Source organism: Artemia franciscana, chromosome 16, assembly GCF_032884065.1.
Source record: "Artemia franciscana chromosome 16, ASM3288406v1, whole genome shotgun sequence".
Lineage (NCBI taxonomy): Eukaryota > Metazoa > Arthropoda > Branchiopoda > Anostraca > Artemiidae > Artemia > Artemia franciscana.
The window spans coordinates 27,624,535-27,650,755 of NC_088878.1; the positions used below are offsets into that span (position 1 = coordinate 27,624,535).

Consider the following 26,221-nt stretch of genomic DNA (forward strand, 5'->3'; position numbering starts at 1 on the left):
GAAACTTGATGGGAAAAATAAGCGCAAGTCCCAGATACATGATTGACATAATCAGAACTGATTCGTTCTCTTTGGGGTAGTTTTGGGGGGGGGAGTAATTCTTAAAAATTAGAAAAATGAGGTATTTTCAACTTACGAACGGGTGATCGGATCTCAATGAAATTTGATGTTTAGAAGGATATCGTGTCTTAGAGCTCTTATTTTAAATCCCGACCGGATCTGGTGATGGGGGCGGGGAGTTGGGAGGGGGAAACCTAAAACTTGGAAAACACTTAGAGTGGAGGGATCGGGATGAAACATGGTGGGAAAATTAAACACAAGTCCTAGATAGATGATTGACATAAACGGAACGGATCCGCTCCCTTTGGGGTAGTTGGGGGGGGGGAGTATTTCTGAAAAATTGAAAAAAATGAGGTATTTTTAACTAACGAACGGGTGATCGGATCTCAATGAAATTTGATATTTAGAAGGATATCGTGGCTCAGAGCTCTTATTTTAAACCCGACCGGATCTGGTGACATTGGGGGGGGGGGAGTTGGGAGGGGGAAACCTAAAACTTGGAAAACACTTAGAGTGGAGGGATCGGGATGAAACTTGGTGGGGAAAAAACACGAGTCCTAGATACTTGATTGACATAACCAGAACGGATCCGCTCTCTTTGGGGTAGTTGGAGGAGGGGGTTAATTCTGAAAAATTAGAAAAAAGGAGGTATTTTTAACTTACGAACGGGTTATTGGATCTCCATGAAATTTGATATTAGAAGGATGTCGTGTCTCAAAGCTCTTATTTTAAATCTTGACCGGATCTGGTGACATTGGGGGAAGTTTGGGGTGGGGAAAGCTAAAATGATGGAAAACGCTTAGATTGGAGGGATTGGGATGAAACTTGGTTGGAAAAATAAGCAGAAGTCTTGCATACGTGATTTACATAATTGGAACGGATCCGCTCAATTGCGGGGGGGGGGGGTAATTCTGAAAAATAAGAAAAAATGACGTATTTTTAACTTACGAAGGAGTGATCGGATCTTCATGAAACTTCATATTTAGAAGGATCTCGTAACTCAGATCTCTTATTTTAAATCTCAACCGGATCCAGCGTAATTGGAGGGGGGGGGGCAGTTGAGGGGAACCAGAAATCTTAGAAAATACTTAAGAGGTGAGATCAGGATGAAACTGGATGGGAAGAATCAAAACCTGTCTAAGATACGTGACTGCCATAACTGGACCGGATCTGCTCTCTTTGGTGGAGTTGGGGGGGGGGGGGGGGTAATTTTGAAAATTGAGGCATTTATAACTTACGAAAGGGTGACCAGATCTTAATTAAATTTGATATTTAGAAGGATCTTGCGCTTTAAAGCTCTAATTTTAAATACCAATCAGATCCTGTGACATTCGGGGGAGTTGGAGGGGGAAACCGGAATTCATGGAAAACGTGAAAATTGGGGTATTTTTATTTTACGAACAGGTGATCGGATCGTAATGAAATTTGATATTTAGAAGGAATTCATGTCTCAGAGCTCTTATTTCAAATCCCGACCAGATCTTTTGACATTGGGGGGAGTTGGAGGGGGAAATCTTGGAAAAACACGTGGAGTGTAGGAATCGAGATGAAGCTTGGTGGATAGAATAAACAAATGTCCTTGATACGTGATTGACTGAACCGTACTGGATTCGCTTTTTTTGGGGGGAGTTGAGGGGAGGGGTTCAGTGATTTGGCGAGTTTGGTGCTTCTGGACGCGCTATAACGATGAAAATTGGTTGGCGTGTCAGGGAGCTTCACAATTTGACTTTATAAAGTCGTTTTCCCAGATTCGACCATCTGGGGGGCAAAAGGAAGAGGAAAAATTAGAAAAAATTAGGTATTTATAACTTACGAGTGGGTGATCGGATCTTAATGAATTTTGATATTTAGAAGGACTTTGTGACTCAGAGCTCTTATTTTAAATCTTGACCGGCATTAAGCCTCTTATTTTCCTTTTTAAATCAATCTATTGATTTATAGAATTTTGCTAGAGCTCATACCATATGATCTCTTGGCTCTTAGTTCTTCTTGCCTCGTCACAAGTGCCATATGAGCTCTTAGCTCTTGTTTAGCTCTTAAAAATGTCTAATTTTCAAAAATTATGACAGTTCATATAACTGACTTACCAATAAAGCGAACATACCACTTAATGCCTTTTTTTTATGTTCCTTAAGAATATAATAATCGTTTCTACCACAAATTCAAATTTAAGCACTTTTTAAGCTCTTAAAAATGATGAATTTTCAATTAAAGTACGAGTTATCCGTCGTTTCCGACAAAATAATACTACGTTTTCTCTGCGCTGTTTTCGACAAAATAATGCTAAATTTTCTCAGTGCTAAAATTATTTATAATAAAGTTAGGTTTGGTTGGGTTAGGTTAAAAAGTGCTTAATTCTGAATTTAAGGTAGAAGCGATTATTATATTCGTAAAGAGCATAAAAAAGGCATCGAGTGGTATATTCACTTTATACGAAAGCCAGTTATATGGTTTGCTATAAATTTACCAAAGATTTATCCCTATTTGAACAGTTATTTGTATGTCATGGAAAGTCAGTGTTGTCTTGAAAAGTACATATGGAGAAAACACCCGTTTTTACTAGCATAGTTTTGTAAGGGTAATATTCTTACCTCATGTTCAACAGAGCTTCTTGCAGTTAATTAGAATCGATTGCAATGACCTATTGAATAAACATAATTAATTATGCTTTAATGAGTGCAATTTGAACAACTAAATAAATTTCTTACAAAAATTTTATAAACCTTTTGAAACTAACTGAAAATATTGTTAAACTGTACTAATAGATAAATATTCAAAGAATTTTCTACTGTAAAAGGACAAATTGCAGCTTGTTGAGGTCTGAAGCATTATAAGTAAATAATTGTTTGCAAAAGGTTTCAATTATTGCTTTTGAACACAAATTCAACAATTATAATTGGCTATTGAATCCTACTTAAAAAAATCTACTGTAATAAGCAGTGCCGGTTCTAGGCATGGGTAGGGGGAGGTGCCCTCCCCCCTTCTCCAGTTTGAAGGCCCTCAAGATTATGTGGCCTAAACCGCTACTGGTAATAAGATTATTAAACATAGGGATAATATTTTTCAAAGTTTGAGTTTAAGTTATGTTGTGTTTTTAAAACTTTCTAAAATAACTTTACCAATTTTTTCTCACGTTATTTTATTTGATAAAATTTCAGTCGTGGGGCTTCTTTCTGTCTTGGAGAGCAACTGAGTTAAAAAAAGAAACTTTCAGGAATTAATCCAGGGCCTAAAACATACATTAGGAAGGTGTTATCTAGCTATGACCTCTATCCTTTCTTTGTTCTAGGGTTTAGAAGAATGTATAGATGTTAGGTCTACACTTAAACTTTGACAAAATGTTTGACCTAAATTTTTGGTTTTCAATTTCTTTTTCATTGGCTCTTCTTTTCGAAAATTCAACTCCTCAATTTAAAATTCAATTATCTCATTTTAAAACTCAATTATCTCAGGAGGATTTTAAGCTGTATTAATCCCTTTTTTTCTAATTAAAAAAAATAAGTTTTTTAAATCTTCAAAATCTTGCAATTCAGGATTGAGTTAAGATATGAGGCTCAAAACACTTTCCTTGTGCCTCACTTCAGCAGTACGTCTTTTGCTAAAGGTTTTAATCATATATCACAAACATTATGAAAGGTTTGTGCGCTTTGGAGGAGGAAGGGGTAGAGCCAGGCACTTCTAAATACCTTACCATGAAATCGTTGAAGCTTTGGATTCGTTCCTGACAGTTTTATCCACCTTCCTCAGCTTCTTTACAAGACAAACAATAGTCCCTCATCTAGAACTTTACCTAAGCTGTGCCTTCACTTGTATTTGTCATTGATTGCCGGCTGAGCAACATCAAAAAGGTAACCAATGAAGGAGCACCTAAAAAGGGCTGTATTGGTCCCACCTTGTCAAGCACCCATGAGCTGGTCAGTGGCTCTGACAGCAGTTTTGTCTAAAAAAAAAACCCAAAAGGAAGATACATCTTAGCTAACTTTAGCGAAAGGTTCATGCAACAATGACACTTGCAGCTATTATTATATATTACGTGTTAAAGCTTTAACGTAAAGGACAGAGGACTTTAGGGGGTGGCAGCCCTCCTCATATCTATATATATAAAAATAAGTTGTCTGTCTGTCTGTGGATGGATCAGGTGACGTCACCTGAAAAAACTGGATCAGGTGACGTCAAAACTGAAAAAACTAAAAAAAGGCAAAAACTACAAAAAAACTAAAAACTAATAAAAAAAATAAAAAAGCTAAAAAACTAAAAAAACTAAAAAAAGGCAAAAACTACAAAAAAAACTAAAAACTAATAAAAAAGCTAAAAAACTAAAAAAACTAAAAAAAGGCAAAAACTACAAAAAAAACTAAAAACTAATAAAAAAAATAAAAAAGCTAAAAAACTAAAAAAACTAAAAAAAGGTAAAAAACTAAAAAAAACTAAAAACTAAAAAAAAACTAAAAAAAAGGAAAAAACTGAAAAATAAGCTAAAATAAAGGTAAAAACTAATAAAAAACTAAAAAAAACTTAAAAAACTAAAAAAAGGCAAAAACTACAAAAAAAACTAAAAACTAATAAAAAAAGTAAAAAAGCTAAAAAACAAAAACACTAAAAAAACTAAAAAAAGGTAAAAAACTAAAAAAAATAAAAAATAAAAAAAAACTAAAAAAAAGGAAAAAACTGAAAAATAAGCTAAAATAAAGATAAAAACCAATAAAAAACTAAAAAGAAAAAAAGGAAAAAACTAAAAAAAATTTTCATCTAAAAAACTAAAAAAAACTAAAAAAGGTAAAAACTAAAAGAACTAAAAAAGAAAAAAAATAAATGACGACACTCAAAGAGAAAGCGACCAGGACAAAAGGAATGTTCGATTAGCAATCAACAAAGCACCGGGACACAGGGAGTATAAATGAAAAAAGCTAAAAAACTAAAAAAACTAAAAAAAGGCAAAAACTACAAAAAAAAACTAAAAACTAATAAAAAAAATAAAAAAGCTAAAAAACTAAAAAAACTAAAAAAACTAGAAAAAGGTAAAAAACTAAAAAAACTAAAAACTAAAAAAAACTAAAAAAAGGAAAAAACTGAAAAATAAGCTAAAATAAAGGTAAAAACCAATAAAAAACTAAAAAAAAACTGAAAAAACTAAAAAAGGGTAAAAACTACAAAAAAAAACTAAAAACTAATAAAAAAAGTAAAAAAGCTAAAAAACTAAAAAAACTAAAAAAAGGTAAAAAACTAAAAAAAATAAAAAATAAAAAAAAGGAAAAAACTGAAAAATAAGCTAAAATAAAGGTAAAAACCAATAAAAAACTAAAAAGAAAAAAAGGAAAAAACTAAAAAAAATTTTCATCTAAAAAACTAAAAAAAACTAATAAAGGTAAAAACTAAAAGAACTAAAAAAGAAAAAAATAAATGACGACACTCAAAGAGAAAGCGACCAGGACAAAAGGAATGTTCGATTAGCAATCAACAAAGCACTGGGACACAGGGAGTATAAATGACGACCAGGACATAAGTAAAAAAAAAACTAACAAAACTAAAAAGAAGGTAAAAACTACAAAAAAACTAAAAAGAAAAAAAAACTAAAAACTAATAAAAAAACTAAAAAATCTAAAAATCTAAATAAACTAAAAAAGAAAAAAAAAGGAAAAAAATAAAGGAGAAAAACAAAACTAAAAAAGGAATGTATATACAGACCGGGACACCGGGATACAAATGACGACCGGGACACAGGGAATATAAATGACGACCGGGACACAGGGACACAACTACAACGGGGACACCGGGGGAAACAGGGGGATATAAATGACGACCGGGACACCGGGACAGGGAATGGTCGATTAGCAATCACCATCAACAAAGCTCAAGGGCAATCATTAGAATCATGAGGTATAGATCTGAATACAGATTGTTTTCCCATGGACCATTATATGTTGCATGTTCAAGAGTCGGTAAACCTGACAATCTATTTATATGCAAAGACAATGGGACAGCAAAGAATGTTGTATATTCGCAAGTTTTACGTAGTTAAAACCATATATATATATATATATATATATATATATATATATATATATATATATATATATATATATATATATATATATATATATATATCTATATTCACAGGTGGGACATAGGGACACAACTACAATGGCGCGTAACTATTATGGCGCGTAACGACTTACGCGCGCGGGGGGGCTTGGGGGGGGGGCGCGAAGCGCCCCCACCAACTAGGTGTTGGGGTGGCGCGAAGCGCCACCCCAACAGCTAGTATTGGATAATTTCTGTGTTTTTTAAGTTCTAACTTTACTTTTACTCGAAACGGAATTTTTCTTTAATTTCAATTTAAAATGAATCCGAAACGATTCGTGTCCGAGAGGTGTTCTTTTTTGATAGAAGAATGAAGTCTTTAGGGTGTGGCAGCCCTCCTCATATATTGGATAATTTCTGTGTTTTTTAAGTTCTAACTTCACTCTTTACTTTTACTCGAAACGGAATTTTTCTTTAATTTCAATTTAAAATGAATCCAAAACGATTCGTGTCCGAGAGGTGTTCTTTTTAGATAGAAGAATGAAGTCTTTACCCTATATGACTTAATGAATTTAATGGTACAGCTAGAGGGTGTCTGGCCAATTCGAGGAAGGGGTAACAATGGATTTTACTGACTGGTAGATCATTTTTGTCATCTCCTTTACTAAATGAGGTCAAAGTTTAACCAAAAACAAGTTAGTTAGGTGAAAATCCGTGTAGCTTGCGCATAAATGCAGGAAAAGCAACTTTTTCATCAGTGGGTTGTGCAAATCAAAATGGAGTCCCCTTCTTGCTCACTTGTAGTTTCTCTGTTTAGTTTTGTTAAGATTGCCAATATTTTACAAATTTTCTCTTTTCAAAAATCATACACATTCTCTAATGCTATCAACTTTTGGGGGACAGTTCCAAGTCTAATGGGTGCTAAGTATTTGAATCAGAAAGGATTTAGACTATTTTAAACCATTAAATTATTTTCTGAATTCAGTGTTTAGCCTACGGAAAATTTATGATTTTACATACTCTTTACAAAGGTGATTTATCCAGCTAGGAAAAAATTCGGTTCCTTTTTAACAAGATACAAAATAAGATTTGCAAGATAGTCTTTGAAGAAATTTTGTGTGATTGAAAAAAACAGGATTTTTTCGACAGTTTTTTTTAATTAAAAATGGAATAGTTGTGGGCAAGTCAAGTCATGGCTAATTGTAGAAAAAGCCAAGTCAGATAGTTCAATTAAGTGAGAAGATAAACATGGCATTAATTTTCCTCCCTTCATTGCCGTTGTTATCATCTCCCACTTATGCTACACCTCTCATGCATGTCACTCCACAATGCCGAACTAGAGTCAACCTGTTGGAGGGTCTCCCCGGGTCTTATGGGTGAAACTGGTCCATTCAATTCCGATTGTCCGCAAACTGAGTGACAGATTTGATTTCCTATTGAAATTAAGATGGAATTACATAATACAATCCATATTACGGTACACAAATTACAATTAAATCTCTAAAATACTTGTTTGATTTAGGCAAGAAAAGCGGGCATCATCATCACCCGGATGTTTCTGATGAAGAAATGGCAGAATTTGTCAATATTAATCAAATGTACAAGCAAATGGATCATGTCTTAGATGTACTGAAAGAAGAATATATGAAGAATGTTACTTTAAGAGTCAATGTAGGTGAGTTAATAAACGTTTTAAACTAGAACCCTAGCTTATAACAGAAGACTGTCAACCATGATGTGTAGAATACTCTTAACTGCCACCAACTTTTGTCTGGACAATTGTAACTAGGATTGCCACTTAACAAAAAAATAATCATCAGGCACATAGTCCAGAAAATTTCTAGGCCATGGAAATAATCGGTAAAATGGCAAATTTATTTTAGGCACTTCTTGGTTTGGACTTTTTTCAACGTGTTTTAGCTAATTCATGAGAAAAATTTCTAATAATCACTTATAATGAAAAATGTTAATGTACACTCAATTAATTGCGTCATATTAATTGCTTGATTACACTAAATCTAATTTTAGATCTATTTTTTTTTTTACTTTAAGTGGTTACTTTTATTGGTCTCAGAAATTGGAGCGAAAAAATGGCTTTTGATCTTCAAAAATCACTGTGCAAAAACAAGTCATCTGAGAGACCAAAATATCTCTAAGATTACAGATTATTCATTAAGATTGGCAACCTTGGCTGAAGCCTATCAAATTTTTTTTTTAAACAAGTAAGGATTTAATCAGCCATTCTTAAATTTAACTTTGAAGTTAAATTATCGTTTACCTCCAAGAAGGATGAAAAATTGGATTAGGCGATTATAAAATTTGATATTAAAATAAGAAAATTGCGCTAAAAAGAATGTTTGTATTTTCAGAATATATGCAAAGAGAATAATTTTATAAAAAAAAAAAAAATAATCCACTTGGTTATTTTTAAGTTTACCGTTATATTTAACCTTTGGTTTAGCATCATTGCCTTCTTCTTATAATTAAAAAAAAAGAAAAAGAAAAAAAACAAAAAACTGGCAATAGTTAGAATTTATGGAATATGCTATCTCTCAATCGTGTCGGCTCAGAAGTGCAAAAATTTAGTCATTTCAGAAATACGGTTGTGAGAAAAGTTCTGAATATTTAGGTAATGTTTTTTTCTAGCGGAAGGGGGGGCACAAGAAGACTATTATATTCTGAATAACAAGTATACATACTGAATCGTGTTCCAGGTGGGGGGGGGGTACAACTTCGAGAAACGCAAATTATTTGGCAAAATCAAGACAATATAGGACTAGTCATAAAAATGTCGTAATTGGAAGGGAGGGTGGCCCCACATCTGTGAAAATGTGTCTCAATGAACTACATAAATTTGCTCTAGTGTATATAAAAGGTCTGTTGACAAAGAAGATCTCTAACAAGATAATCAGGTTTGGCGCCAACAAAACGTAATAAAAGTAGCCATTCAGGAGGTAAATTCATAAATTTCACCTTAGAAGAAAAAACTCGAAAAAATGGGATATTTTGTTCTTCACCATACCTCTTAAAAGTCAAATTCCCTTGGGCTATAGATGGCATTCCTATAGATGTTGTTAACCAGTTAAGTGGTAAATTTTTTTTTAGCAGAAGCTGAACAAGCAGTACAGCCGTAATATTAAGGTTCAGAGTAAAATTTAAGAAACTTTGCAGCTTCGAAATTTGCAAGGTACCATTTGGTACCATTCTAGTTTCTTCTTGGAGGCCAACCTAGTGGTGGATCGAGAGAATCTACCCCTCTCCCCTTAGTGTAGGTGGCAGTTTTTCAGTGCAATGGTAACTTCTGTTTGTGCCAGTTGGTCAAATAGAAAAAAAAATAATAAAAAAATTTACATCAACTACACAAATGCGCAGGATAGCTGTAAATATAAATTCTACCTAAAAAGCGATTAAATAAAAACAATGTAATGAAATCTGACCCTGGTGTGAAGGAGAATTCCTATTTTGAATGTGTTTCAACCCAAAATAGTAGTAAATACACATGTGTAGCGAGGTGGATGCGAGACTGGGTGTCACAACTATGTACTACCATCTCCCCTCCCCCTCCTCCCTCCAGAAACTTCATTGCCATCTGGAAAATTATCAAAAGCAAGTTTTTAAGTTTTACACTAAGCTCTGAAAAAATATTGGAAGTTTCACCCGCCATCTCTTATCATCTTCACCCGCCATCTCTAATAATTTTTAGCTTCAGCTCAACCATATTCACCAGACTAATCTAAGCAACTGTATTGCTGATTAGCAAGTTTGGACGTACGTAGAAAACTATAGAAAGTGCTTGAAAATTATTCTTTGATTTTTCAGTAGTCGCTACTGTGAACAGCAAAGTATACCACACAAAAAGCAAACCATTTCAACTTAAATACAGACTTTTTGTAATGCAGATTTTGAAGTTTACGGATTTACAATATGAATTTTGCGCAATTGGATTACGGATTTTGGCAAACAAAATGATAGCACTTTAGCTGGCGCAATATGTGAATGGATTAAATTTGTGCAAATAATTATTTTTATTGTTTAAATAAAATATTATTGTTCAAATATTATTATATTATAAAGTATTATTAAAATATACAATTAAATACAAGATTATTATACATCTTAAGTATGATATTATTGTTAATATCATATTAACATTAACTATTAAAAACTTAATTCTTCAAATAAACTAGGTTGAATTAGTACTGTTGAGTTTATGCATCTAATTTTGAATAATAATGTTTGAATCTGTTTTTCTAATAGGTTTGCCTTTGGTATTATTATTCATCAATATTATTCAAGACGTTAGCTGGAAAACTATAATTTTATAATCCTGTGTGTGTTTGTTCATGCCAACTTTTTTTTGGTAGTTTTTGAGTCTTGGTTGTTGTATGGAGGAATTTGTTGAGTATTTTAGCCATATTTGCTCACTAGACCTGAATTGTTAACAATTTATATATATATATATATATATATTGCTAGCTTAATAAGATAGACAGAAAGCTGTAAGTCCCCTTTTTTGAATATCTTACAACGCGGAAATTGATTTCGGTGATGGGATTTTGTGATAGTGTCCCCATATTCATTCAAGCAAGAAAGACAAGAAGAATTTATTTTAAGACTAACGATGTTCATTTTTATGACCAATCTTGATGCATGTTTCACATGTTTTAAAATAATAAACAATGGTAAGAAACGTTACACACTGCTTTTGTTGATACCACCATATAAAAATATACGAGTTATTCTACGCCCTACAATTTTGATTTTCGTCAAAATTACATGATATTCATTTTATCACCTATAATTATGGATGAACAATATTTTATACGTAAATATGTATATATATATATATATATATATATATATATATATATATATATATATATATATATATATATATATATAAAACGAAAAGAGAAATCACCCTTGCAACAGCACAAACACATTAAAAAAAAAAAAAAGGAGACAGAAGGAGAAAAGGAAGACTGTTTTCCTAAATTAGTGATTAATATAGACCAGCACTTGAATGAGGAATTAACCCTACTCATCCATACAATCACATAGATCAAACAGCATAGCCATACACAATCAACCATAAAGAATAATCCGTGGACAGGCAGTCATGTCGTCAATAAGTATAAGTCGTCATTTACCAAACAATAAAAACAATAAAGACAAATAATTCAGAGGCTACAACCTAACACAAGGGCTCATCAGGAGAATACACTTGCCTATAGGGTTTCGGCACTTTATTATATATATATATATATAGTTTATTACGTGCGAATTGTTACGTATTTTAGAATGTATAACATTTAAATTTGTCGTCGCTATATTTCCAATAGTTTTTTTTTAGCAGTTTAAATTTATTCCGGCCAACAGTGGGGGAATAAGAGGAATTAAATTTTATTCTTCACTGAAAAATTAAAAAGTATACTATCTGGATGTTAGGCGTACGCAACGTTCAATCGTTAAATGAAACGTTAAATCGTTTTATTTGAAGAAGTTTGCCTGGAATAGTGCATAACCCCGTCGCTAGAGCCAGCACTACTATGGCGCTGGGATTTTTTCTAACCTTCAACTCATGGTTGAGTTAGATTCAGTAAAATCAGAATTGATACGTGCAGATATTCAGTCAAAAATGTATCTTGGATACGGAACAAGCATGAAAAAAGTGCAAGAAACTCGGAAGTTAAAAAAGGGGAATATCACAGGAAATACACAGGGGATGAAAAGCATATAGGCTACTAAAATTTTATTTGTGTATGCCTGCCCCTGCATATTTCCTCGGATATATGTTTTTTTTTTACCTTTTATTTCAAAGGCAAATCATTTTTTGAATTTGTTTGAATTTTTGAATTTTTTAGTTTGTTTATGAGGAAGCATGAGTACTTGAATACAGAGGGGCAAGACCTCTCCGGTGTAATATTTGAAAAATCATGGATGGACTGAAGTTCCTTATTCCTGTGTTTGTGACCCCAAACAATCTGAAACATACATCTACCATCCCCCCTCCCCCAAGATATGGATGTCACAAATAGACGAGGCTAATTGATTACTTTGATGTGCTGAAAAATTGTAAGTTATATAACGTGGAATCTTGTGGTAGGAAGTTGTGTGGTAGGGAAATATATGATTTGGGATTTAAGGGATATATATGAGAGGGATTAGGAGATTAGATTTTGGAAATTTTGAGAAGTAGGTGTTACTTAAGTATAAATAATATTGGAAAGTTCGTCCGGGTAGGTATGAGGTATCGTGATAATTTTCTTAAATAATTAGTTTTAGTGTCTTTCCAGTATATGTTTTGTTGCTGTATTTTTTCGCTTGTTTTGTGTATGTCACCATGGCCCAAAAGGGTTTTCGCGTGAATAAATCTATCTATCTATCTATCTATCTGTGCTAGGGAATGGACATGATAGGGGATACAGAAATTATATGAAAGGGGAGAAAGGATTTGTTTGATAGGGAAGGGATTTGTTGGGATTCCATTAGAGATATACTTAGTCGGATATAGGGTAAGTAGAAGTGGGGTAAGGCTTCGATTGTCTCCATTATATCAGTATGCACAATTTTGTACATGCAATTTTTAGAGCATAGGCTACTAGATTCTTCCACTTCTGCAAATTTCTTCTTCTTCTGTTTCTTTGGACTCCTAACCAATATATTTGCAATAGATATTTTTTGTTTTTTATTTCTTCAAAAATGAACCACCTTCCGTACATATTTTACAAGCATTCCGAAAATATAGTCGACTCTTCACTTGACTGTGTGATTTAAGCATGTCTACGTGGTTCAATTTTTATTTTTCATGTGTTTTTTTTTTATATTGTTTCAGTTCTTGTTTTTTAGACTCGTCTCATATTTTATACATGTATAGTCCTTGTAATGTCTGAGTCCATTCCGAATCCAGTCTTTAATGATTATTGATTATCATCAACACCAGCATGCATGATCGTGTCTGACCCCAAGCTTGTACAGAACGAATGGACTCAAGGGCTTAACCCCCGCTCCACACTTTCATATCCATATTTTATTCATATTCTACACAGAAGTCTGGTATTTAGTTTTTTTAAGAACTGGGATTGCAGATTAAATAGTAAATTTAATTTTTTATAGGTGCTTTCGAGTCTTTACATATTGATGTGGAAGGTGAGAAGGTGATGCTGAATGAGGTGGCTCAGGTGGGTCGAAAAGGTGGACAAGCAATTGTATTGAACTTCAGTGATTTCCCAACTGCAATACCGAGCGCACTTAAAGCACTTCAAGCATCGGGTCTGGGAATGAACCCACAACAAGAAGGAACAACCTTATACATTCCTTTACCAAAGTAATTTTCTTTTATATTGACTGTTTTTGCCTTTGTTTTGGTTAAAAACCGATTTTCTAGCCACTTCTTATTTGAATTATTAAATAAAATTAGTATTTTCATTATTCCCCCCCCCCTAAAAATATTGTCTGTGTGGCCTGATGTAGATACGTGGCTAAAGCTCGTGAATTAACCTGGATAAGATGAAAGAGGTTTGCTTACGATTCTGTTAGTCTTGACTGAGTTAATTCCTCGTTTGATTCGTAGTAAATGCGGCGTTTTTTTTATTATACTGTTATATTTTTATATGTTTTATAGAATATTATATTCATTTTCATAATATATGTAACTATTGTGTTATAATGCTATAATATAATGTAATTACTGCAATATATATATATATATATATATATATATATATATATATATATTAGATGTTGGGGTGGCGCTTCGTGCCACCCCAACACCTAGTTGGTGGGGCGCTTCGCGCCCCCCAAGCCTCCCCCCGCGCGCGTAAGTCGTTACACGCCATATTAGTTACGTGCCATTGTAGTTGTGTCCCTGTGTCCCACCTGCGAATAGAGATAGATATATATATATATGTGTTTTTAACTACGTAAAACATGCGAATATACAACATTCTTCGCTGTCCCATTGTCTGTGCATATAAATAGATTGTCAGGTTTACTGCCTCTTGAACATGCAACATATAATTATCCATGGGAAAAACAATCCGTATTCAGATCTATACCTCATTATTCTAATGATGTGTCCCTGTGTCCCGGTCATCATTTATATTCCCTGTGTCCCAGTCGTCATTTGTGTCCCGGTATCCCAGTTTGTAATTTCTCTTTGAGTGTCCCGGTCGTCATTTATATTCCCTGTGTCCCGGTGTCCCGGTCGTCATTTATATTCCCTGTGTCCCGGTGTCCCGGTCGTCATTTGTGTCCCGGTCTGTAATTTCTATTCGAACAATCCCTGTGTCCCGGTCGTCATTTATATATCCCGCGTGTGCCCCCGGCGTCCCCGTTGTAGTTATGTCCCTATGTCCCGGTCGTCATTTATATTCCCTGTGTCCCGGTCGTGATTTGTGTCCGGGTGTCCCAGTCTATAATTTCTCTTTGAGGTTCCCGGTCGTCATTTATATTCCCTGTGTCCCGGTCGTCATTTGTGCCCCGGTATGTAATTTCATCAGTTGACAAACATGACGTCAGTCGACAAACAACTTCATGACGCATACAGCTCAATCCTTATAATGACGTCAGTCGACAAACATGACGTCAGTTGACACACAAACATGACGTCACTCGACACACACACACACAGACAACTTATTTTTATATATATAGATATATATATATATATATATATATATATATATATATATATATATATATAATTATTTATACTTTTTTTATACTATTATACTAGCAAAGCGCGTTGGAGGAGAGAACTGTTATGTATCGTTATTCCCCCCTCCTTCCTCAGCAAAAAATTAAAGTTGTCTTATCCCTTCTCCCCAACTATACTTTCACTGAAAGTTCCAATTCTATGTCCAAGGTGGAGGGCATACTTATTAAAATTACTGCGAAAAAATCATTCCCCCTCCCTTTTAAGCAAATGCGTTATCTGTCTACCCGGGTAAGATAGTCTAATATCAGTTTCTCTTCACATATTCAACTTTTGCCACAAAGGAAAATATTTTCAATTTGTTGTTTTTGACGACAGTAAAAACGCCTATCCTCTCTTTAAAATTTAAAAGCCTACCCACAACCCCGATATTGGAAGTATGGTGCTCCACAATCCGAGCTAGCCGGGCTTTTTATTTGGCTTTGCACCTTTTTCATGTTAATATATACAAACAAACGGAGTTTTTCTAGAGTTACAGAGACTTACCGATCATAAAAACTAAGACCCTCTAGGTCGCTGTTTTATATATTGTCGAAATATTCCAGTGATTGCATTAGATTAGTCAAAATGTATTATTTTGTTTTCAAACAGTTGTATGTTAGATTCTAGATTGCTTTAGGTTTCTTTTCTTTTTAGAATCACTACGGAACATCGTGAGAATTTGGCAAAACAGGCCAAAGTCCTATTTAACAAAACAAAAGCTGCCCTTCAAGATGTTCAAAATAAGTATATAAGAGATGCTCGGAAAAAAACAGAGAAACCAGCCGACACAGCATTTTCTGTTCAACAAAAGGTAACTGCTAAGCAGTACATAAAGTGAAGGAGGGTGGTCACGGACCCAAAGACTTAAAGTACTAAGGACATTGAGAATGAACTTTGATTAGATGATATTTTGGTCTTAAATTGTAAGGATTTCATTGATATTTCTAAAAATATATATCCATCAGAGCTTATTCTTGAGCCTAGTCATGGCGCTGGTCATGAAGATCATTTCTTAGATTTAAATATTAATATTTGTGATAATAATAAATTAAGTTTTAAAATGTATAATAAAACGGATGATTTTGATTTTGAAGTGATTAGTTTCCCATTCCCTGAAAGTAATATACACTCAAATATCACATATTCAGCGTTTTTCTCACAGTTACTTCGTTATGCAAGGATTTGTAGTAATTATATTGATTTTAAAAATAGATGTAAAATCTTAAGCCAAAAATTGATATCAAGAGGTTTTTCTGCAAATAAATTAACTTGGCAATTTAAAAAATTTAGTTTTCATTATAACGAACTTTTAAATAAATATCAAAAGAATTATCTAGAAATACTTAAAGAAATTTTTGACTAATTTCGGAGGTTCGAGAAATGTTGTCACAGCGCCATTTATTTTGAATTGTGTTTCTATTTGAGCGGAATTTTTAAAAAATTAGCCACATGGTAAAGATGAATTATATAATTGTTTAGTTCATTCAGGTTTTTTGCAATGTGTTAATATTTGTGATTTGGTAAAATTTATAATATTTAGTTTACCTATTGTTGCTAAAGGGAGGGATATATTAACAGGATAAGCTTGTTTTGGTTTTACTTGGTTGTTTTACATCTGCTGTTTTTCTCATAGACATGTATTTTGGGGGTGATACCTGACGCGGGGATGCCATGGATATTCTGTGGTAGCCACAACACTGTGCTGGGTAGAGAATTTAGAGTGGCGAAACCCTATATAGGCCAGTGTATTCTCCTGATGAGCCCTTATGTTGGGTGTTGCCTCTGAATTATTTGTCTATATTATTTTTTCTATGGTTTGGTAAATGACGACTTATACTTATTGACGACATGACTGCCTGTCCATGGATTATTCTTTATGGTTGATTGTGTGTGGCTATGCTGTTTGACCTATGTGATTGTATGGATGAGTAGGGTTAAGGCCTCATTCAAGTGCTGGTCTATATTAATCACTAATTTAGGAAAACAGTCTTCCTTTTCTCCTTCTGTCTCCTTTTTTTTTTTTTTTTTTTTTTTTTTTTTTTTTTTTTTTGTGTTTGTGCTGTAGCATTGGTGATTTCTCTTTTCATGATATTATTCCAGGTTGGATCCAGTGCTGGTGGAGAAAATTTTTTTAGTTTTCTCCCCGACAGACCTTTACCCTGGTCCAGGTTTTTAACCTGATATTGTTAATTATTGGTGAGATGGCACTTATGCAAATTTCATGTTCTTTCATCTTTTTGCTTATGTATTTATTGACCTATTGACCTATTGACCTTGGCATGTTTTCTGGACTTTGATTGTTGGATTTTGATTTGGATGTTGGTTTGTTTTGGATTTATTTTCAATAACTTTTTATGCAACAAAACACAAATATTAGCCTCGGAACTCGGAACGATTTTTTGAAAGTTAGTAAGTGTAAGAGTCGTTGTTTTCTTTGCCAAGATCATTTTGTCCCACGGACTTCTGTTAAAAGTACATTGTATAATAAAAATTTTGCATGCAAGTTACGTGGTAATGTTAATTGTAGAACAACCAATGTAATTTACCTATTAGAATGTAATAAATGCTGCCTACAATATGTGGGGGAAACAACTAATAATATATATAAAAGATTTTCTGGACACAAGACAACAGTTAATAATGAAAAAACTAATAACTATCTAGTTCAACATTGTAGTAATGGTAAATGTTCCATATCAGATATAACTGTCACAATTTTAGAAAATTTAGAATTAGAAAATTTAAATAAAGAAGAGAAGAATAATAGACTACGTAAACAGGAGGATTTCTGGATCCATACTCTTGGTACAGCTTATCCTTTTGGGTTAAATGATCGTGTAGCAAAATATGGTGACATGTCTCATGTTGTTGTTAAATGTATTGATGGTTTTATGGACCATCCTTCTTTTACTTGTCCTACCAAACGTAAAAAACGATCGAGAGGACATAGGAAAAATAATAGAAAAAATGAATTAGATGTACATATGCTTTCTATAGATCTATGCCAGCTACTTGAATCTAGGGGTATGATTTCTGTAATAAAGTGTCTAAATAATTTATCCAAGAGGAATTTAATCAAACTTTTCTGGATTGTGAAGAATAATACAGCTGTTGATTATAATTTTAAAGTAATATGCGATACAATTTGCATTCTATCTAAAACGAAATTTATTTCAAAAAAGAAAAAGTTCGATAAGATTAGTAATAAGGATAACAGATTATATTTACCTATTAATTTTACTTGTAAGCAGATTGAAGATATTAATTTACCAGAAATTTTAAATCAGCGGCATGTGAAACAGGCCCTTCCTAGTAATTTAAATTATAATGATAGTCCAGTTTTAACTTATAAATTTTCAAAAACTATTGGGCAAATTATTTTTAATTATAATTTAATACTAAAAAAACTAGATAGCGATATAAATTGGAAACCGGTTTGTAATTGTAAGCAACTTGGCCCATTTGTAAATCCTACTTACAAACATGTTATAACAGGGGACTTGTCAATAATAAAGCAAGATGATCTTCAAATTATAATGAATAAAGGGGCAAATTTCCGTCTTTCTCATCATCTGAAACCATCGAGTGTTCTTGATGGCTTGGAAAATGATTTTGATTTATTTATTGATAAGTGGTGTAAGAAAGAGAATAAAAATAAAGAGAGTTTTCAAAGTTGGAAGAATTTAATTATTAGTAGAGTAAGAAATAAAATATATTCTAACTTAAAAAATAGTAACACTAAATCATTATTTTATAATGCGAAGATTAAACAAGCAATTGCTAATCTAAAGAATGAATTTGTAATTGTGCCAGTGGATAAAGCTAATAATAATTTTGCCATAATTTGTCAGAAGCTGTATTGTGATATCTTAAAAAGGGAGTTAGGCACAACTAATGTTTATGAAAAGGTAAATATAGAGGATGAGAATTTAATTGAAAAGACTGAAGAAATACTATTTAAAAATTTTAATATTAAAATAAATGACAATGATAAAAAGTTCCCTTTCCTATATTGGACTGTAAAATTTCATAAGAATCCCCCTAAACCACGGTTTATTGCTGGAGCAGCTAAATGTCCAACCCGCATTGCTGCTACTGACCTCTCTTTAATTTTAAAGGAAATTGTAAATAAACTTAAAACCTATTGTTCTGGTATTAAAAAATTTTCGAATTTTAATCCATATTGGAGTGTTAATAATTCACTGCAGGTGATAGATTCTTTAACAATGGTTTCAGCTAAAAGAATTGAGTCTTTCGATTTTGCGACAATGTATACTAATTTATCACTCAATTTAGTGTTAGATAATTTAAAAACTGTTATAAAGAAATCTTTCCTCTTATCTAGTAAAAGGTTCTTAAAAATAGACAGTTATAATAAAAAAGCCATATGGACAAACTGCTTTAATACTACAGTTAACTTGAGATGTTACAGCTTGGATATGATTTTTGAGTTATTGGAATTTGTTTTATACAATACTTATATAAGATTTGGGGGTGATTTGTACAAGCAAATTATGGGAATTCCCATGGGGGGGAATGCCAGCCCATTTATAGCTGACTTGTTTTTAAGTCAACTAGAATATAAATATATGATGGATAAGAATAATCCAATTAATTTAAAACATGCTTTGTCAAATAATAAAAGATATTTAGATGATATTTTGGTCTTAAATTGTAAGGATTTCATTGATATTTCTAAAAATATATATCCATCAGAGCTTATTCTTGAGCCTAGTCATGGCGCTGGTCATGAAGATCATTTCTTAGATTTAAATATTAATATTTGTGATAATAATAAATTAAGTTTTAAAATGTATAATAAAACGGATGATTTTGATTTTGAAGTGATTAGTTTCCCATTCCCTGAAAGTAATATACACTCAAATATCACATATTCAGCGTTTTTCTCACAGTTACTTCGTTATGCAAGGATTTGTAGTAATTATATTGATTTTAAAAATAGATGTAAAATCTTAAGCCAAAAATTGATATCAAGAGGTTTTTCTGCAAATAAATTAACTTGGCAATTTAAAAAATTTAGTTTTCATTATAACGAACTTTTAAATAAATATCAAAAGAATTATCTAGAAATACTTAAAGAAATTTTTGACTAATTTCGGAGGTTCGAGAAATGTTGTCACAGCGCCATTTATTTTGAATTGTGTTTCTATTTGAGCGGAATTTTTAAAAAATTAGCCACATGGTAAAGATGAATTATATAATTGTTTAGTTCATTCAGGTTTTTTGCAATGTGTTAATATTTGTGATTTGGTAAAATTTATAATATTTAGTTTACCTATTGTTGCTAAAGGGAGGGATATATTAACAGGATAAGCTTGTTTTGGTTTTACTTGGTTGTTTTACATCTGCTGTTTTTCTCATAGACATGTATTTTGGGGGTGATACCTGACGCGGGGATGCCATGGATATTCTGTGGTAGCCACAACACTGTGCTGGGTAGAGAATTTAGAGTGGCGAAACCCTATATAGGCCAGTGTATTCTCCTGATGAGCCCTTATGTTGGGTGTTGCCTCTGAATTATTTGTCTATATTATTTTTTCTATGGTTTGGTAAATGACGACTTATACTTATTGACGACATGACTGCCTGTCCATGGATTATTCTTTATGGTTGATTGTGTGTGGCTATGCTGTTTGACCTATGTGATTGTATGGATGAGTAGGGTTAAGGCCTCATTCAAGTGCTGGTCTATATTAATCACTAATTTAGGAAAACAGTCTTCCTTTTCTCCTTCTGTCTCCTTTTTTTTTTTTTTTTTTTTTTTTTTTTTTTTTTTTTTTGTGTTTGTGCTGTAGCATTGGTGATTTCTCTTTTCATGATATATATATATATATATATATTTATATATATATATATATATATATATATATATATATATATATATATATAATATATATATATATATAATATATATACATATATATATATATATATATATATATATATATATATACATATATTTTAGTAAAGAATTATCTTTAGTACAAAATGTTTGGAGATTAGCATATTTTTTCTTTCTTTTTGCTTGTATATATATATATATATATATATATATATATATATATATATATATATATATATATATATATATATATATATATATATATATATATATATATATATATATATACAAGCAAAAAGAAAGAAGAAATATGCTAATCTCCAAACATTTTGTACTAAAGATAATTCTTTACTACAAAAAAGGGTTTCTTTACTGTAGCAATCCAATCCTACTCACCTATCCAATCACCTAGGACCGGGGCCGTATACAGGTTCCTTTTTTGGGGAAAGGGGACGAAAGGATATTTTTTTGGGGGAGGGGGTAAAAAAAACTTTAAAAAGCGCATCAACCATTGGTTTATATTCATTTTGTTACGTTTTTATGAGTTGGACTATCATCATTTAAGAGGGAGGGGTTCAAACCCCTAAACCCCCTCCCTTTGGATACGGCCTTACTAGGACAAACAGTCAACCAGAAAGAAGGGTGCATAGAAATTCAGCGCAGTCATTAGTAAATGTAAGCCATCGTAAAATTACAAGCAAAACACTTCAAATCTAATGAAATATTCAACTGAAACAATAAAATTCAAGTAATAATATCATACAGATTTATAAGATATATATTTAAAGTATCAAGGACATCGGGAATGAATTCTGCTTATTTGAATAGTTAAGTGAAAAATCACACAACCATGTGTGTACTAAAGTAGTATGGGGAATCAGAAAGATTTTTAGGGACAAAAAGTGTTTTTCGATTCGACTAATTTATTCTGGTTATTTGTTTTTGTGGCTCAACGCGGGAACACTGACAAAAATATGGTACTGCTTTAAAAACTTTACAATTTATAAAAAAAAACTCAGAATTGGGGTTTACAGGCGATGGAGTAATTTCGTCAAAATCTCGGGGGGGGGGGAGTTGGAGCCAATTTTTCTAAATCAGGTGAAAACGACAGTGTAAACTGAAAAATGAGTCATGTATTACCATAAAGGCAAAGATATACCAAAGAAAACTGACCTGTCTCTCTGGATGCTTGAATTGTGCGGGCTTATCATAATTTTGAAAAAATTTTCTGTAGAAACTAAATTTCAGCTGGAGGGGGGGGGGGCAAACTGAGGTCTGGGTGGGCAAACTTGCATCTAGAGGAGGTAGTTGCTCCCCTGCTCCATAGCAAAGCACGCTCCTGTTTTCAGGGATAAATAGACCAAAGTTCGGTCCAGGGAGAAAAAAACCTCTTGTTTTCGATGTTCTTGGTAACTTTTTACCCACTAATAGTGCACATTGCGAGACCCAGATTTCAGCAAGGTGTAATCTGACCAGCATTTGTTGATTATGTACTTGATGCATTTAGATTTTGTATGTGTACATTTCAGTATTAGCCACAAATTCGTAATCAACAAGGTCGATATATTCTTATAGTCCATTTTTGGTGAAATCAAACGCCATTTGTAGAATATTTAGCTAGCGCGTTCCCTAGATTGTCATTAAAATTATTGTTAGTGTTATGAGTGGAAATACAAGGAGTCAGGGCTCAGGCTGTAATTGACTCATATCCTATGTATCGCTAGGCTATTGGTACTCCCCCTCTGTGCAAGAGTATCTTTTTGGTAATGTCAATGTGTTCAAAGTTGTTTTACCCCAGCCTGAGAACCTCATCTGCCAGCTTCATACTGGCTTGGGCACACGATACTGGTCTCATCAAAAAGAGGGAAGAGTCGCTGAACTTCATTAGTAATTGCTACTCCTCGATCCCTAAAACTGGTACTAACAAGAGAACTTGGTTACTCCATCTCGGATTGTTGCTTAATGGATTTTTTCTTTAGCAATGGTTGGTGCTTTATATATCTAGGAGGATTGTCCTCCACCCCTGGTTTGGACTTTCGAAGTTATTACTTCAATTCAGTCAATCTTGGCAGCGTATCCGATAAAATACTCTGCCTCGTGTCCAGATACCCTGTTGTGGCACAGTAGATTGCTGCCCTGCACGTCAAAATGGGGTCCAAGGATCGATTCCCGAGGAGGAGAGTTGGGTGACAGGCTTGCTACTTGTCCTTGTGTAAGAGATCCGGCAACAGAAATGTCAATTCTACGGTCTATGCCCCAGCAATGGCTATGGAGGATCTATATCTTTACCACGTCCAGACACTGACCAGGGAATCTAGTGGCTGGATGGTGATAGAAAAAAATTGTAACAGGCCCCTATTTGTGTTTACTGCTCTCAAGACCACAACGAGAAGGTTATCACAACTAAATCCTAGTTCTGTGCATGCAGTACTTGCAGTTCACCAAAAAGTAATTGAAACAAGTCCGAAAATTTTGAAAGAATGAGAAGGTCAGTCTTCCACCTGAGATTAAGATGCTAATAGCCAAGAAGCTGAAAGTCAGGTACAGTTCAGAAACTCTGAAGTCAAAGTGTGGCTCTGAAGTGTCGGTGCTTAGAAAGGTTGAGGAAGAGATGCTGGACGTTTTCTAGAGATGCTGTCTCACGATCGTTTTAGGCGCTTGTTTAATTGACCATATATCTAATAATAAGCTGTTCTAAAAATATGGTTTTATCTCACTCTCCACAACTGTAGAGCAGGAACGACTAAGGTAGTTTAGTCAAGTTTTATGATTGAAGATGATAGTTTGCAAAAATTGTGCTTTCTGGCCATCCATGTGGAGCCAAATAAAAAGCAGTATGTTCAAACAAAATAGATTTAAAGGGAAGGGGAGTTTCAAGGGAGGAAGTGAAGAGTGAAGCTTTGAGTACACTGAAAGGGGAGACTGCTTAGCTATGTTGGTCTCTGGTTGCTTGGTGCTACGATGAGATGCAGTAGTAGTGGTAGTAGCAGTAGTATACGAACACGAACACTAACCATAAGGCCAGTAATGTATTGTCCACTTATTTACAAATCCTAAAAACCCAAATTTATCCTTATCCATAAGGCAGAGGATACGAATAAAGGGATCTCGAAAAATAAAAAATTTGATAAAATTAGCTAAGATTTAGTAAATACGAATTAGTAAAATAATTTTCTTTAATAAATTTGTTCAAAAATCGTAAAAGAATAAAGGAATCATCTGAAATTAGTCAGGTCAAAATTTGACTCATTTAGTACCTTTGACTGATGCGTTTCTCCTTACGATTATAAGGTATTTTCTCCCTCGTCAGGTCCAAGATTTGACTCATTTAGTACCTTTGACTGATGCATTTCTCCTTGCAATTATAGGTATCTTCTTCTCCCCCCTGCTGTATATCCCAGTCAAGTAGCCCTGTTGGTGCTATACTAAAAAAAATGTTTTTTTTGCTGGTTGTGTTTATTAATGGAAAAAACTAAAGCACAACACACTCCATTTGCCAAATTTAAAAATTTTTGTCGAAATTTTTTTGTCGAAAATTTTTTCGAAAAAAGTCAGACATTTTTGTCAGCTCGTAAAAAAAAGTTTTTAATTTTTAACAGAGCCTTTATATCAGTTTTCGGAATTTAGAGAAAATCATAAAAGTTTACCCTGCATTCATTAAAAAAAAAATAATTAAAAAAAATTGTTTCTACTCATAGTTAAAATTCGAAAATTTTGCAAGTGTCACTGTAATTATTGGTTACCAAAGACTACTCACTTCAAAATTTGTTTTTTTTATAGCCTAGCCTAGGTATCAGTTTTTTTTATAGCCTAGATATCAGGTCCCAAAAATATAGATATTTTTTTTATAGTTTTTTTTTATAGCCTAGATATCAGGTCGCAAGAATATAGATATTTTTTTATAGATGTTTTTATAGCCTTGATATCAGGTTCCAAAAATATGGATATTTTTGTATAGATTTTTTACTGCCTTAGATATCATGTAAAAAAAATATAGATATTTGTACATACGGACACGGTCAAAATTTGCGATTTTCCAAGACTTTGGGTCGATTTCTACTTATCTAAAAATTTTATGAATAATAATCTGTTATATTTTATAATTAAAATGCAATAGCTTTTAAATATCGTCGCAACTATTGATTGCCTAAGGTAAATAGACGTAATGGCAGGCCCTAAAAGATATTAGTAGGACCGTAACTGAAAATATGAAGTCTTTAATCATACGCAAATACGCAATTCAGGTTGTTTCATTGTCTGAATTAATGTTTTACGTTCAACTATTTTATCAGAGTTGTCAGCAAGATCTTTCACTAATTAAAACAGCTTGTTAACAAGAGATGTACGAAAATTAAGCTTCAGAAATGAACTAATAATTTCTGCCAGGGAAAGGAGAATCCAGAACTGGAATTGGTTTCCCCTGAAACAGTTATGGAAAAAGTTCCAAAGCTGCCAGTAGCAGAATTTGACAAAATTCCAAAAGCTACCAACACTTTAGCAGTACAACTTATGTTTTGACAACTTTGCTTTGAGCGAAAAGTGTTTTATATGTAAAAATGGAATTTTCAGACAAAATCTGCCAACAAATTTGAAAACTGCCAAGTACCATTGCTACTTTGCTACCCCACTTTTTGCCTGGCGGCCATGAAAGCCTTTTTTACCCTTTGTTTCGGCATGTTCAAATTCGATGTTTAAATAGTTGAAGATGACGTCCTGAAATAGTCTTTTTTTTGGATGGCAAAATGTAATTACAAAAATTCGCAAAAGTTTTCTTGTATCAATTACAAAAACAAAAAAAAAAGAATTAAAATAAATGAATAAATGAATAAAATCAAAAAATAGAGATAAATCAAAACAAAAATAATAAAATTAAATAAAAAATAAAAATCAAATCAAAATAATAAGAAGATTTCACAGCATTTTGATTTTACTTTGTTCATTTTTCCCTTTTGTCATTCCAATTTAATATTGAAAAGCTACGTTAGACGTAAAATAACCTCGAGTCTTTTAGAATTTTGATTTTGTTGTGCCGTCTGATTGCATATAATCTTTAATTATGTCTCTTCAACAGAAGACACAACAAGTAGACCAATAATCTGAAATTATTCTGTCAGTAATAAAAATTGGATAATTTCTCCTAGTGAAAAAAAAGGAAGAACAGGAAGCAGATATTTAAAAAAAATATAGTAAAAACAGAATAACCTTCTGTTTTTAGGCTTCTGATTCACTTGTACCATCTTATTACATTTTATCTTTGATTATCTTATTTCATCTTCTGGCTCTTTTCGTCGTATCAATGCAAGACCGTATCTAGGTTGGAGGGGCTTACTGGGTTTGAACTCCACCACTGAAATTATTTATGACTGGTAAAAAAAGCAACAAAGCTTCATATAAAAATGTCTTTTATATATGTTTATTTATAATCCACTTATATATAAATATAAATAGTGGAGTAAACACAAACGAAAATCAACAGTAACATTTCGCAAAAAAAAACAATAAATCACCAAAAACAATTAGACAACCGTAACACTAAATAAATAAAATTAATGAAACAAACGAATCAAGCCATGATGAGG

The 26,221-nt window shown here is 32.8% G+C and overlaps 1 protein-coding gene across 1 annotated transcript in view; it reads left to right on the plus strand.

The window, feature by feature from the left end:
* The window catches only part of LOC136037303 (ribosome-recycling factor, mitochondrial-like), a 29,334-nt gene that overhangs the window by 1,590 nt on the left and 1,523 nt on the right, over window positions 1–26,221 (plus strand). Inside the window, exons 2-4 of the mRNA XM_065719951.1 lie at window positions 7,604–7,756; window positions 13,198–13,408; window positions 15,434–15,590. Coding sequence (XP_065576023.1) covers window positions 7,604–7,756; window positions 13,198–13,408; window positions 15,434–15,590 — 521 coding nt within the window. The remainder of the gene's footprint in view (window positions 1–7,603; window positions 7,757–13,197; window positions 13,409–15,433; window positions 15,591–26,221) is intronic.